We start from the raw sequence: 14,154 nt of genomic DNA on the forward strand, positions 1-14,154 counted from the left end.
ATCAGCAGAGCCTCCCAGCTTCCATCAGACACACACGTTTATTTTGGCCAGGAGAGAAAAATTGTTTTTTTCCTGCCTGGACAAGACTTTTGTGTGCTTAGATCTTAGATATTTTTTTTCTTCCAGCAGTTCAAGCCATTTTTTCCTCTTCACTCTCTAGTCCCTGCTGCTGCTTTGAGCAGAGCAGTGGTAGAAGCAGAAGAGTCCAGCTGTGGGTTGTACATTCCCAACCCATGGCCAATCCATGCCTGTTCTCTGACACTGCAGAGCCATGAATCTCTGGTGGTTACTCTTTGGCTACACCTGCAGGGTTAGAGACAGACTGACAACAGGCTCTGTTCACCCCTTGGATCTCTGATAGCTCAAAGCTGAGTTAAGCCCTTGCACCAAGGCTTTTTCTATAGCATTGGAATGGATCTTCAGAGGAGATCTCCACAGGAGATACTAAATCTGGAGTCCAATTCAAACATTTTGACCTATTTTTTACCTTCAAGGTTTTGTCTTGAAAGACTAATTTGTCCCCTTTCTAAGGGCAGCAACCAGCTCCTGAGCTTTCTTTGAGTTTCCCCTCAAAAAGGAAGATATTCAATACAAAGGATACACAAGGATATTCTTAGAGACCTCTGACAGAGGCTGCAAAAAGCTCATCCCCAAATGTAGCTTTTCTTTAGAGCTTTCATCCTTTATTTAGGGCCCATGCCTTGTCATTTGCATTGATCGTTCCTGTTCCTGCATCAGCTCTTTGTCCCCTCTGTGCAAGATGTGTTCCCTCCCTGGGACAGAGCTAACAGGCACTGAGCAGTCCATGTGCCAGGATGGATCAGCAGGGAGCTCTGCACTCCGTGGCACATGTCAAACCACCTTCATTTGTTGATCTGACATCTCTGGACAGTGGGAACATTTTGGCTACAGATCCAGGATAATAAATTGCCAGTAGATTCTTTGGGGAAAGGATTTGTTGAGCTAAACATGTAGAAAATTATTCTTTCCATTCAGGATTTTCTTGGCCAAAATTTGTTTTGAACAGGAGCCTTTCTCCTCCCAAGTGGTTCTTCCTACTGCATTACTGATTTTTCCTGTCTGTGTCATCTCTCATTGCATGTTCCCACACAGGTGTCACTGCAGGGACCCTGCGAGCCAGATCCCAGCCTTGGTGCTGACCAAAAAAATCCCAACCCTCTGTTATAGTTGATGGGATTTTGCTTTGTTGTTTTTATAACAAGAAAGAAATGGAAAGTGCAGACAGTGAAAAAGAGTGCAAGGCAGAAATCTGACAGCAGCGCTCTGTCAGCCACTGGCAGGGAGAGGCAGGAACATTGGGAACATCCATCAGAAATGCATTTATCCCCCATGCCCCTGGTGCTGGGGAGTGTCAGATGAGTGACAGTAGTGCACACCCCCTTCTTGCCTCTGCTGCTCTCAGCTCCTTAGAGCCCTATGCTTTGGTTGCCCCACAAGTGCTATTTCCCTGCTTAAATCCTCTGCATAACTTAGAAAAGAAGGGCTGAGTTGTGAGGGAAAGATGCTCCTGATGTGTCCCTCAGCTACAGGAGTTTGGCTGCAGCAGAGCAGTGGTTTGCTTGGTGTAACAGAGAAGTTGTTTCCTATTTCTCAGAGCTGGAGGCTCTTGGAGCAAGTGCTGGGTGCTGGGCAGGAATCACCTCTGGGGTGGCCATGTGACTGCCATGAACAGCTTGCAAGACTCTCTGCTCATAGGCAGAGGCACTGGGGTGCTAAAGCAAGGGAGACTTGGAAATTTGCTACTTGCTTCATTCAGAGAGAATGAAAAATAAGTAAGGTGCTCACCAAGGAAAGGGTTGTCAGTGAGTGTTTTTATTATTGCCAAATCTGTAGTAGAAATACAAACCTGGACATGAGATGTGGGATAGTGATGCTTTGTCAGGACAAAGGTGGGTGGTGATGATTTCCTAATTTCAGTCTGTGGACTTCTTTTCTACCTTCAGCATAGTGAAAGCCACCATGCACCTTTCATCTCTCTGCCTCTTCCAGCATGGTGCTGTTCTTTCCCAGTTCTCTGGCTGGCAAGTCAGCCAGCCTGCCTCCAGGCCTCAGCATGGCACCTTCTGGTTGAGCTCTAGAAGCACTACAGCACATTTGAGGCAGCTTCTTCTGCCTCAGGGCTTCTACCACTGTCACACACCTTGAGGGCTTTGATTCAAGACATTGTAATTGGAGTTTGGAGCCCAGAACAGCTGCATGGGAGTCACTTTAATTCTTACCCTTGGGTTTGGGGAGCCTCAGCTGCCTCCTTCAAATGAGAGTGACAGAACCTAAGAGCTATTATTCCTCACTGTACTGGGTTATGGAGGGGTGAATTGAGGGTACAGGAGGTGAAGGAGAAAGCATTGCCTGGGGGAAAAGCACTGCACATCCCAAGTGCTGGCAGGTGATTAACTATTTCCCTGGCTTTGTACTGTGCCATCAGGACCAGGTCTGGGAGATGCTCATGTGTCATCCATGCCCAATCAAGCTGGAGGGGTTGGGTGAGGATTGCCTTCTGATTTTGGAGCCAGTCAGCCAACACTGTCTAGAAGGTGACTTTTTGCTCTGGCAGCACTGTTCAGCTGCAAATCTGGGGAGCAGCCAGCTCCTGCCCTTGCTTTCTGCACATCTTCATCAGCCAAGGCTCACAATGGGAGCCCAAGGTACCTGGGCTCTGCAAAGGGCATCCCTCTCCCTATCCAAGCCATTCTGTCAGTGCTGCCTCCATGGCTCCTGCATGTATTCCCTCCAGGCAGGAGGTGCAGGAGGCTCAAGGCCTGTTTCTACAAAGCTTTATTCTTCATTAAACAAAACATGGATGTTTCTTTTTTGTTTGTTAGTAGAAACAGCCCTCACTGAATGTGTAAGTGATGGGTAAGGTGACATAATCTCCCAGACCTCATTTCTCTTAATTTTTCCATCTTTTCTCACCCTTCATTCTTTTCCTACTTGCTGCAAGCTGTGCATCAAATAGCTTTCCCAAAAGAAAATCCATCTGAACCCCTGGCACAGCTCTGCCAAAAACTGCCATTTCTAGTATGGCTGTGATCTTTTCTGCTGCCTCCCTGGCTTCAGAGGGTAACTGAGAAATCTTCAAACTCTTAGAAGAGACTCAAGCCCTTTGTGGTAAATTTGAATCCAGGTGCCAAGTTTTTAGATGTTTTTAGTGTAAGTCTGCACCAGGGATTTTTATGATGATTCCTTCTAGCCCAAGGTGGTTCCTAGACAGGGAGCACAAACTAAAACTAAATCTTATGATGAAGAGCATCGTCCAGACGCTCCTTGAACTCTGACAGATTACTGTGTATTGTCTTTGCCAGCTAAGAGAACCAGTAGTAGCTGGGTTAAGGTATGAAGACTTTTGGATGTTAGGGATGTATCACCATTCATCTGTTTGCCCTGACTGGGATAGGGAGGCAGCCAGAAGCAGAGCAAGGAGGGCTTCAGCTTCCAGGGAGATTGAATAAGGTTCAGCAAAGAGCAGGGCAGGCATAGAAAAGCCTATCCCAGAATTGGTGGTGTGGGATAGAGCAAGGATTGATTTACTCTCCACTGTGTACTTCATATAGCAGAGGGAGGTAGGAGTTCTGAGGGGTCAGGCACCCCAGGGGTGCTCTGGGCTCAGCTGCCATGCCACGCATTTTCAACAGCGCCTGACTCAAAGCTCCCTTTTCAGTGGCTCTGCCCTCAGGAGAGTCATCCTTCTCCTCCACAGGAAACCTTTCCAGCTGGGAGCTTGCTTTGCATGTTCCCCCTCACTGGTAACTGTCACCTCTTTCCTGCCTGCCAGTCTCTGTCACCACCCACTTGTCCCCAGATGTCCCCAGTGTCACTTGGACCAGGTCAATCCTGTTGGTCATCTCTTTTCCCATCTCCAGGAGCTCTGTGGGACCATTGGACTGTGAGCACATCCTGGGAGTATGCCTGCCTCGCTCTAGGTAAAGCAGGGAGGAGTTCTCATGTACCATGTGAGTGACCTTTAACAGTAACTCAGGAGCAACGTTAACTCAGCTTTTACGCGGGGTAAAAGCCCAGCACTGGGCTTAATCAGATTTCTGCCAGGGTGAGGATGCCTGCACCTTCTGGGCAGGAGATGGATGGCAATGCCAGCATACTCAGCAGGGTGGAGCTTCAGTGTCTGATTTATTTTGGGATTCGACCCTAGGAAGTACATTAAGCTGGAGCTTTTTTTTTTGTTTGCTTTTTATTTTGTGCTCATTATCGTTGCAGCTTTACCTTCTCTTTCCGTGCCCTGTGGTGACCTGGTGCAGAATCCCATGTGGAGGGTGTGCTGGGCTGGGGCTTCGCTGCCTGCCCGGGATGTGCCCGCATCAGCGCAGGCCGGTGGAGACACCTTCTGGGGCTCGGCAGAAGTGCTTCAGATGAGCAGCAATGTTCGCTCTTAGGTGAGGACTTCTGGACCCGCTCCATCATTTCACCTCCCTCCTTTTCTCACCCTGCTCTTGGCCCCATGGAAGAACAGCAATGCTGTCAGGCAGGGAATCTGCCAGCCATGCTGTGAGCTTGTCCTCGGGGTTCACTTTTTGATATCCAGCTTCCCTCTCCTGCAGCCTTTGCCCAAAGAAGAGGACAGATGGAGAATCTCTTTCTTTCCATGGCTGGAAGCCTTCTGCTTGCCTGTCAGATCCAACCAGGAGCAGCCTGCTGCTCTCAGGTGGTTATATTCAACCAGTTTTTTGGCTTTCTACTGCTTCCTAGTATTGTTAACCCTTGCATCCATACTCTTTGTGTTTTCAAGCTCTCAGCATTTGCCCCAATGAAGACATCTTAAAATGGTGAGTATCCAGGTCCTAGCCACAGAGACAGTTGGAACACATCCCTCCTCATTTTCTCTCCATTACAGGAGTCAATAGTCATCTGTTTGTAGAGCTGATTTTTGAAGTAGTTGCTGAGATTGTAGTTGGTGCAGATTTCTTTAAATAGCACCTCCAAATTACAGCTGTCGGGGCTTGTTTAATTTTGAACAAAGACTACAAATTGTACTTCTGTTAGAGCTACTGATTTGTTCAGAAAGACCTTTGGCTCGAGTCTGATGAAGAAGCATTTTTCTGTCTCATAGAGAATCAGGAGCTCACCTGATGCTTATAAATCCCCTGGCTGCTGTGCAAAGCATGAGGAAGGAGATGATTTAATGGCTTCTGTCATCTGTACAATCAGTGCAAGTCACAATAACCGCAGTAAAGTCAGTGGAGACTACTTCCAGGGTCATAACTTGTCAAGAGAGGGAAGCACAGCTGCCTAAGGATGATCTGTACAAGGACCTGCTGTGCCAGCCTGCAGTGCTGATTGTGGCTGGCCCTGGTCACCTTGCACCAAGTGGCTGAGGAGTTTTAGCACCTGCACCCCGAAAAATTGGCTTAGGGACATCCCATAGGAATACTCTGGGAGGGGCATGAGCCATGTTGGATGAAGCCTGAGGGGCCTCAAGACCCTTCTCTGACTTTTTGAGAGTAATGCTACAGTTGTGGTCTGTGGGTTTCAGCAGGAGCAAAGGACTCCCAGTGAATTCAAAAATCAAATCTTGCAAACATCCTTGAGCTGTCCATGGCTTGCTCCAAAGTGCCCTTTCAATCTCCATCTGACTGCCTGGAGGAGAAATTCAAAGTGTATCGTATAAAGCTATTTAAATGCCTCCTGGGTGTGTGGTCTCTGGTGCTTTGTCCTGGGATCACCTGGAAAGAGTTGATGCTTTGTTGGGAGTCTGGTTTTCACACAGTGCCCTGCTGTGCCTAATGAGTGGTCCCTGGGGGCCTGGCCAAGGATGCTGCACATGTGGTGCCATGCTCTGTTGAGTGTCCAGGTGTTAGCCTCATGATCCTTGTGGGTCCTTTCCAACTCAGGATGCTCTATCAAACTCTTGCATATAATGTGGAAGGGCGGTGGTGGCTTCTGGTTCATGTCCTTAGTGCCAGCAGGGACCTCGGGCACTATTATTACCTCTGTCCTGATGCTGGTACCTCTAACACAGCGTGAGCTGGCAGGGTCCTGTCATCCCATGTGACTCTGCACATGTGTTTGCAGAAACAGTGTGATTTCTATCTGCTCTATTTTGGGAATTGGGCGTGGGAAGTGGTGTAAATCTGTGTCCCAAGCAGGCTCAGAAACCACCACACAGGTGGAGACATTTTGGGTTATCGGTAACATCTCAGAGGCTGGAACCAGTAGGTGTCATAGGGTTGTCCTGGCCCTCGTAGAAAAGATTCCTTTCTCCCTGATGTCAATCCATCTGTGTTTCCATTAAATTCCCACATTAATTCCTGGATGCATTTTGTCTCATTTGAGGAGTGGCTGGGTTGGGTGAGAGCAATACAGAGGGGTTGGCAGTTTTTTGTCAGTCCCTCCAGCTCCAGGCTGACATGCTCCTGTTGGGAGGCTGTTTCAGCTCCACAGTGCTGGTGGAAGCACTTCCACAGCCCTTTGGGATGTTCCTCTCTGCAGGTGGAGAGGAGATGCTCTCTGCTCTTTGCCTTCCTCCCTGCATTCCCAGCCTTGGCCTGGAGTGTTTTCCTGTGAAGTGCAAGACCTCTGTTTCTGAGGTTTTAAAACCAGCCCTAGCAGGTCACAGCACATCCTAGAAAAAAGTGGGACATCCACAGCTTCCCTGGACAGCCTGTGCCAGTGGCTCATCACCCTCACAGGGAAGAATTTTTTTCCTAATATCTAAATGTACTCTCAGTTTGAAGCCTCTCCCCTTATTCTGTCACTACATGCTCTTGTAAACAGTCTTGCCCCATCTTTCCTGTTAATTCCCTTTAGGTACTGGAAGGCTGCAACTACGTCACCCCAAAGCCTCCTTTTTTTCCAGGCTCAGCAATCCCAATTCTCTCATCCTTTCCTGGAGAGGTGCTCCATCCTTCTGATCAACTGGGTGGCCTCCTCTGGACTCGCTGTGCCACAATAAATCCACAGAAAATGCAAAAGTGCTGTTCACCTGCGTGTTCATTTCTCTCACTGTGTAAATGCTTTCCATAGAAATCCCTTTCCCGGGGCGAAGGTGAGTCTGGTTTGCATCCTGGCGTTTAACAGCGTGGCTGACGGCCGAGAGCCCGTGTGCTGGGCGTTCTTGTGATTAAACCAGCAAGCTCAGTCGCTGCTGTGCGGCTGTGGGCCGGCCGGGAGCGGTGTCCCGTGTCCCGTGTCCCGTGTCCCGTGTCCCATGTTCCGTGTCCCGTGTCCCGTGTCCCGTGTCCCGCCCGGCTCAGGCCCCTCCGCCCGCTGCCCTCAGAGCGGCGCTAGCCCGGGCTGAGGGCGCCTCCGTGTGGTCGAGCGCCGCCACTGCAGCGCCGGGAGCGGCTCTTCTGCGGGCGGCGCTCCCCCGCCGCCCTGAGGGGCCCGGCACAGCCCTGAGGGGCCCTGCACGGCCCTGAGGGGCCCGGCACGGCTCCGCCCGCCCTGAGGGGCCCTGCACGGCCCTGAGGGGCCCGGCACAGCCCTGAGGGACCCGGCACGGCTCCGCCCGCCCTCAGGGGCCCGGCACGGCTCCGCCCGCCCTGCTCGCTGGGGAGGCAGAGTTCAGCTGCCGGGCCCGGGCTTTGCACTGCCCGCTCCTGTGCTGAGGCTGAGGGTGGGCCAGCGGGTCCCTGCGGCTGAGCCATTCTAAACGCCCTTCCTCAGACACTTTGTAAAGTAAGTGAGGGTGTTTTTAGACATGAGAGTGTTTTTTAATCTGTATGCACAATGTCTGCTGCACTTGTTAGTTCGTGAATTTGTTTCTGAAGGTGTTGATATTTCCTCACCTTTGCACCTCCTTCCGAAGGTGTTGCAGTATATTTGCATCTCACAGTGACATCCACCACATATGCCTGGTTTCCTTTCACAAGTACTAGGTCCTGTTCATGTAGCTAATAGTCTCATATGTAGTTCCTGGAACACTACCCAGGCTGTCTTTTTAGCTTCTTTTGTTAACGTTTTGCAGATGTAATTGTGCCTTTTAATTCTCGCAGTGGGGTGTGGGTTTCTCAGGACCAGGGTCTTGCTGTGTGTCCTGCAGAGACAGGAGGACAGTCACACTAGTCACACCAGCCTCACCACTGAATGCACCTTGGAGCAGCTCCACCTGTGCCCCTGAAACCTGAGTCAAACATTTTGTCACAAGTCTCCAAGTGCCTGTGGGATGAGTGACCTGTGCAGAAGCAGCTGACAAACCACAGCTGCTGGGGGCTGGTCCCCAGCTCTACCTGCACCCTTGGCAGCACAGGCAGAAGACCACCAGCTTGAGGTTCTTCTTAATGCTCCAGATGAGTTTGCTTTTCAAGCGGCCAATGGAAGTGGGGTCTGTCCAAATGCTCACCTCCTGCAGTAGTCTCCTCTCCAAAAAAAATTGCAAAGAGTACTCAGTGAGCAGGAGCAGTGCCTGGGCACTTCTACAGTGCTTGTCCTCTCTTCCCATCCCCTGCCTGCTTCTCATTTGGTTTCAGCCTCATGCTGGAGAGGTCTAAAATTAATGTTTCTGCTTTGCCATCATGCTCAAATAAGAAATGCACCTCTGCCTCCAAGGTGAATTTGATGGCTATCTTCTTGCAGCTGCTGGGACAATTCTGTGTTGTATCTGTCCATAAAAAGGGAAAAGACTGCAGAGGAGACTGTTGCTTTTAGCACAGTGAGGAAAGCACTGTGTGCTGCCAGCAGGAGGTGACACTGGAAAACCACAGCCTAACAAAGAGGTGAGGAAAAAGGATCCTAGTCAGGGGCACAGGGCACAGTATGTGTGCTCATCCTTGCATTACTTTAATGCCCCTGTACTTTGTGCCTCCACATCAGAAGTGTGATGATGTACATGCCAATTCAAGAGAGTTTTACACAAAATAAATTCAAAAATGCCTGGCAAAATAACAGTACACCAAGTATATGGCTTCTTTTCCCTTCCTTTCTTGGGTTGCCTTCCCTGCAGGGAAGGCTTTTCTCTACAGAAAGGCTTTTGAAAAGATGACTTTAAAATAGTTTAGCTTATGTCTTTCAGAAAAGTAATGAGACTGCATTAAATTTCATGGGTTAGCTCAAATTTTAAGGGAAGGATATAGGGTCAATTCCTAAGGAGAATGCAAAGCATAACAAATGACCCATCTGTCAGGTGTGGAACTGAAATTGGAATGAAAGGGTTAAAGGGGCAAACAAATCCCAGCCTATACAGCAGCCTGGTTGAAGATCCTCTTCAGTTTATAAACTATTTTGATTGAATGTCTCTGGGTTGTCAAAATACCCCTAGCCCTCCAGAGCTCCCATGGAGAAAATAACTTAATTTCAAATGTCAAAAAAAAAAAAAAAAAAAAAAAGAGCAACATTAAAAATAGAAATACACCAGCAGTTACAACAACATTTTTAGGCAGACTTTATCCAGCAGTGAGGATGCAATGTAATTACAGGAAATTCAATTCCCACTGTGATTTCTCTGCAGGTTCCCCTCTGACACAAACATAGTGGCAGGCCAAATCATAAAATCTGAGCAGTATTACAGATTAGTGAAAAGTTAACACGTACTGGGTTGCATGGCAACATTTTGGTAGCATGGGGGGGGCTACAGGGGTGGCTTCTGTGAGAAGCTGCCAGAAGCTTCCCTGATGTCTGACAGAGCCAATACCAGGTGGCTCCAAGGTGGAACCACCACTGGCCAAGGCCAAGCTAATGGTAATGCCACAGGAAGAGAAGCCGGGTGGCCAAGATACAACCCAAAGATTTAACTTCTTCTACTGCAAAGATATTTCTCTGGAGGACATTTCAGTGGCTAGAGAGAGAAGAGGAAAGAATGGCTTGAACTGCTGGAAACAAAAAAAGAAAGATCTAAGCACACAAAAGTCTTGTCCAGGCAGGAAAAAATAATTTTTCTCTCCTGGCCAAAATAAACGTGTGTGTCTGATGGAAGCTGGGAGGCTCTGCTGATGGCTCCAGCAAGGTTAGATGTGTGGATGCTTCAGTTCTACTGATCTCACCTTCCTGAGTCTTGATACCTGATTGCCTCAGTGTCAGACTGAATTAGTTGATTCTGATCACTTAGAATACCAACAGTGCTTAATGTGGAGCAGAAATAATATCTGACATGCTGCCCTTCTGCCGGGCTCTTGATGAGCAATTTGAGGTGTTAATAGCTTGGAGACCATCTTCATTTGCAGCTCTGCCATGCACAATCACATGGTGGCTGCTGAGGGACCCAGAGACAATACATTGCTGCTTAATTAACATGCAGAGCAGGACAGGGAGCTGTCACAGCATCCCCAGCAGGAAAGAGCCAGCAAGGGGGCCATGCCAAAGCCTTTGGAGCAGAGGCTGCTCTCCTGCCAGATGCTTGGGACCCTCAGCTGCCACCAACTCAGCAGACTCAGGTGACTCAGCATCAGGAGCAGCAAGGGCCTGCAGGCTCAAGTCCAGCAAAGCCAATTGAGGGGGAGATGGGGTGATTAAAAGCTGAACACTGATTCAGCATTCCCATTTCCAAAACCCTAAATTGCTTCTAAAAAATGGGAATACAGAGAAACAGGCAAGCGGCCAACAAGTGGCCCCAGAGGAAATTAATTCCTCACAGACTTCACTGGAATGTGCTTATTTCTCTGTTATTATAAAATATATGCATTGTTCTAGCATCAAAATTAGATTTCTCCTTTAGGTTGCAATTAAACTCTAATCTAATTTGGCAGAAGGTAACAGGGACCTCCAAGCAGAGCTAACAGCCTTGCTCCTTCTTCTCCACCTCCCTCCACCTGCTTTTGGCAACTTTTCTCTGTATTCTGGGGTCTGCTCATGAAGATGCCATGAAGGGCCACACAAAAAACTTGTTGGGATTTGATAAGACTGAGCTGGAAAGGGTTCTGTGGGTGGGAGGGCAGGTCCCTGTGGCAATCCTGAATGCCCTCCCTGAGGCACTGTGTTAAGGAAGTGAGGGTGTTTCCAGACATGAGACTGGTTTTTTTAATTGTAACACAATGTCAGAGTGCTTGGCATGAGATGATCTGGGAGGCAGTAACTGCTGTTAGAGCAGAGCAGAAAAATGAGGATAATAGTTTAGCCTGTCTAAATGACTATGAAGACAGAGCAACATTAGGTAGCCAGCTGGAAGTGTTTGGGCTGTGCTATATAGCTGAGCTGGGGCTTTCCAAGGACAATAGCTTAGATGAAGCAGTTCCTGTGCCAGCAAGTTAGCAGTCATGATTTTCTCCTTGTTTCTGTAAAATGAGATCATCCTGGGTGATTCCCTGGGGTGTATTAAGCTGTTTTTTCCTAAAATAGTGATTGAAGCCTTTATCCAAGAGAAGCCCAGTTGCTCTGCCCTGGGATCTCTGTAGTGGAACTCTGACCTGGCCTTCCCCAACCCTTTAGTGGTTGAATTGGAATAAGGGAAGTCAGCTTGCTGCCATAATAAGCAATTCCTTTTTTAATGTCCTTGGAAATAATCTTTGCTGATGGTAGTGTTGATTTATTTTTGCCTTCTTGCTTTTGTACTGTTTTCATGCTGTGCTTTTGCTAGTTGCATATGTCTCATATCACTGCAGCCAGGGGATTTGCCATGTCTCATCTGGTGCCTCATTATTTACCTGCTGTACTGCATGATTCAATTAAGTTAAATGATTTTAAAGTGTTGTTCTGGAAGGCTCTGTCTCTTTGAAGCAGATTCCTCTAGTGAATGTCCCTAAATCAACTGGAAGAGAGGGCTGAGGGGGTACTTTTTTGTGAGGTACAGGAGCACCTGCCAGGGAGAACACAGTGGGTGTTTTGCTGCATTGCTTGCCCAGAGAGAAATGGGTTAGTGCCAGCTGAAATTATTTCTGTGTCTCTCCTGCAGCCACATAGAACTAAAGTCAAAAGCCTGACCTTCACTATCAGTGGAGAGGGGCATCTGCCTTGGGTGAGGGTCCTGTGCCTGGGCCTCTGTAATGTAGAGAGGAGCCTGTGCTGTGCTTCAAGAGGCACCTGCTGGGTGATTCAGAGAAAGTCCCTCTGGTCCTTTGTAATGATGGCATCGTACCTGTCCATGTGAGGACCTGCTCAGGGAATGTTCTGTGCTTGTGCTGGTCCCATGAAGGAAAGGTCCCCCAAAATATGGCAATATGACTTGGGAAACAGGTCTCAGAAGTTCTTTTAAAGCAAATGACTTACTTCCCCTCTCCAGGAAGTGAGGAGTTCTTGGAAATGTGATTTTCTGACCATTCTGTCCTCTTCAGCTTAACACAGGAAAGGTGGTGGGGGATTTTCTGCCCTCTCTCAACTCACATTTTGTTCTCACGGGCATGTGTGATGTCCCAGTTTCATTAGATTGTATTTGATCCCTGTTTACTGCATTTTAATTAATTTTTGTTGTGGTTTAATTACATTCTGCTCATTACTTTCAGTACCTTTTTTTTTTTCTGTCTGATTTTACTTGACCTTTGTGCTAAGTGCTGTGTTTGTAGCAGGGAGACATCCTGGGCTCCCCGTGCTGGACCAGTGGCACTGTGGGGCCAAGCCACATGCCATCCTGTACTCACACCTGTGTCTGCATTCCCTTTTGTCAGTTTATTTGTGGAGAAGGTAAATTCATTAACCATAAAGTGTGTTCATACAGAGAGAGAAAATGTGTGCCCTGCTCTCGGACTTGGCCAAGCAGCAGCCAAATGTTAGACATGGTTTTCTTCTTTGGGCTTTCTGTCCCCTAAGCTTTTCTTATGGACTCTTTGCAGGGTTTCCTCTTAGCAAGTTGTAGGGAGCTTTTCTGTTCTTCTAGACATGGTGGGTGTAGTTGTGGGGGAATTATCACCACATCAGTGGACTCTCTGAGGTCTTTGCTACATGTGGGAAAGTACCAGCCTGAACATAGGCAGCCCTTGAGCCCATAGTCTGCCAGCAGAAGCCAAAATCCTTCTTTGGCTCAGCTTTTCATATGGCAGGAGCTGGCTGGAAGCAGATAGGAGAGTTGGGCATCAGCCCTGCAGAAAAGGCTCTATGGCATGGGAAGTGGACTCTTCTGTTGCTACTTTTCTCTATCAAACCTCAGATAAATCCACAGAGAGGTACAGATTCCTGACACAGCTGCTCACCACATCTGTCCCTTTTGCTCTCAGTGCGGCCCTTGCCAGTAATTCCTGTTTAGTCTGGCCTCTGATTCTCCCTAGGTACAAGATGCCCAGGCTGGACGTGCCAAGGACTTCACAGAGACCTTGAAATTAGATGTCCCAGTCTCCTTCGAAAGGCACCCTGTGAAGTGTGAGGTGGCCAGATACGCTGGCAGAGGGGGAATCCTTTGGACAGGAGACGTTTAGCTGCACACAAACACTCAGTCTGTGCCAACACCAACATTCCCCATGCCTTGAGGCTCAACCCTCCCCCAGTGAGGAGCTCCAAGGCATTCTATCCAAGTATTTTACTGGCAGTTGAGGGGAATTTTTAACAGGTATAGCTGAGGATATTCATCAACATCTACCTGTGTGTCTGCGTGGGTGCATGTAGGCGTTTATTTTAAACACTTTATAGAAAATTGAGTGGCTGTTGCAGTTTATAGCAAAGTCTGTCGAACCCCTTCGTTAAACTAATCAATGGTTAAGTGCTGCTAAATCCTTTTAGACATAAACCTGTGCCCAGGACCGGGACTGCGTCCCCTCGGGCTGCCCGGGCCAAGGCGTCTCTCCCTAATGACGCTGCTGTTAATGACCGCAGGGGTTAATGAGCCGGGTGTGCCGCGTGTCTCCGCGCCGCGCGGGGGCGCTGTGCGGCGGGCGGGGTCACGTGTGCGCGCCCCCGCTGTGGGTCACGTGGCCGCCGGTGGCGGCGGCGGGGCCATGAACGCGGAGCGGGACCTGTCGCCGCTGACTCCCGGCGTGGTGCGGGCGCTCACCGACAAACTCTACGAGAAGCGGAAGGTGGCGGCACTGGAGATAGAGAAGTGAGCGGCGGGAGGGCAGCGGGAATGAGGGCGGTGCCGGTGCGGGCGCTCCGGTGCAGGGGTCAGGGAGCCCGGCCCGGCGCCCCGGAAGGGCGGGGAGTTGTGTTGCGGTGCTTGGGGCACCCTGCGGCCCCGGGGTGGCGGGAGCCGGCCCGCGATGGTGGGTCCAGCCGTCCACCGGCGGCGGGAGGGAGCGGCCCGGCTGCCCGGTGGGAGCTGGGCACTGTGGGGATGGCGGTCACCCCGCCACGTCCGGGGCATCGGGCTGCTGGCCCGGCAGCCCCGGG

At 49.4% G+C, this 14,154-nt stretch overlaps 1 protein-coding gene across 1 annotated transcript in view; it reads left to right on the plus strand.

Moving 5' to 3' along the window:
• Positions 1–13,725: 13,725 nt before the first annotated feature.
• The window catches only part of VAC14 (VAC14 component of PIKFYVE complex), a 58,453-nt gene continuing 58,024 nt past the window's right edge, over positions 13,726–14,154 (plus strand). The window contains exon 1 of the mRNA XM_079315900.1: positions 13,726–13,867. Coding sequence (XP_079172026.1) covers positions 13,764–13,867 — 104 coding nt within the window. The 5' untranslated portion in view covers positions 13,726–13,763. The remainder of the gene's footprint in view (positions 13,868–14,154) is intronic.

Source organism: Erithacus rubecula (genome assembly GCF_903797595.1).
Source record: "Erithacus rubecula genome assembly, chromosome: 12".
Taxonomy (NCBI): domain Eukaryota; kingdom Metazoa; phylum Chordata; class Aves; order Passeriformes; family Muscicapidae; genus Erithacus; species Erithacus rubecula.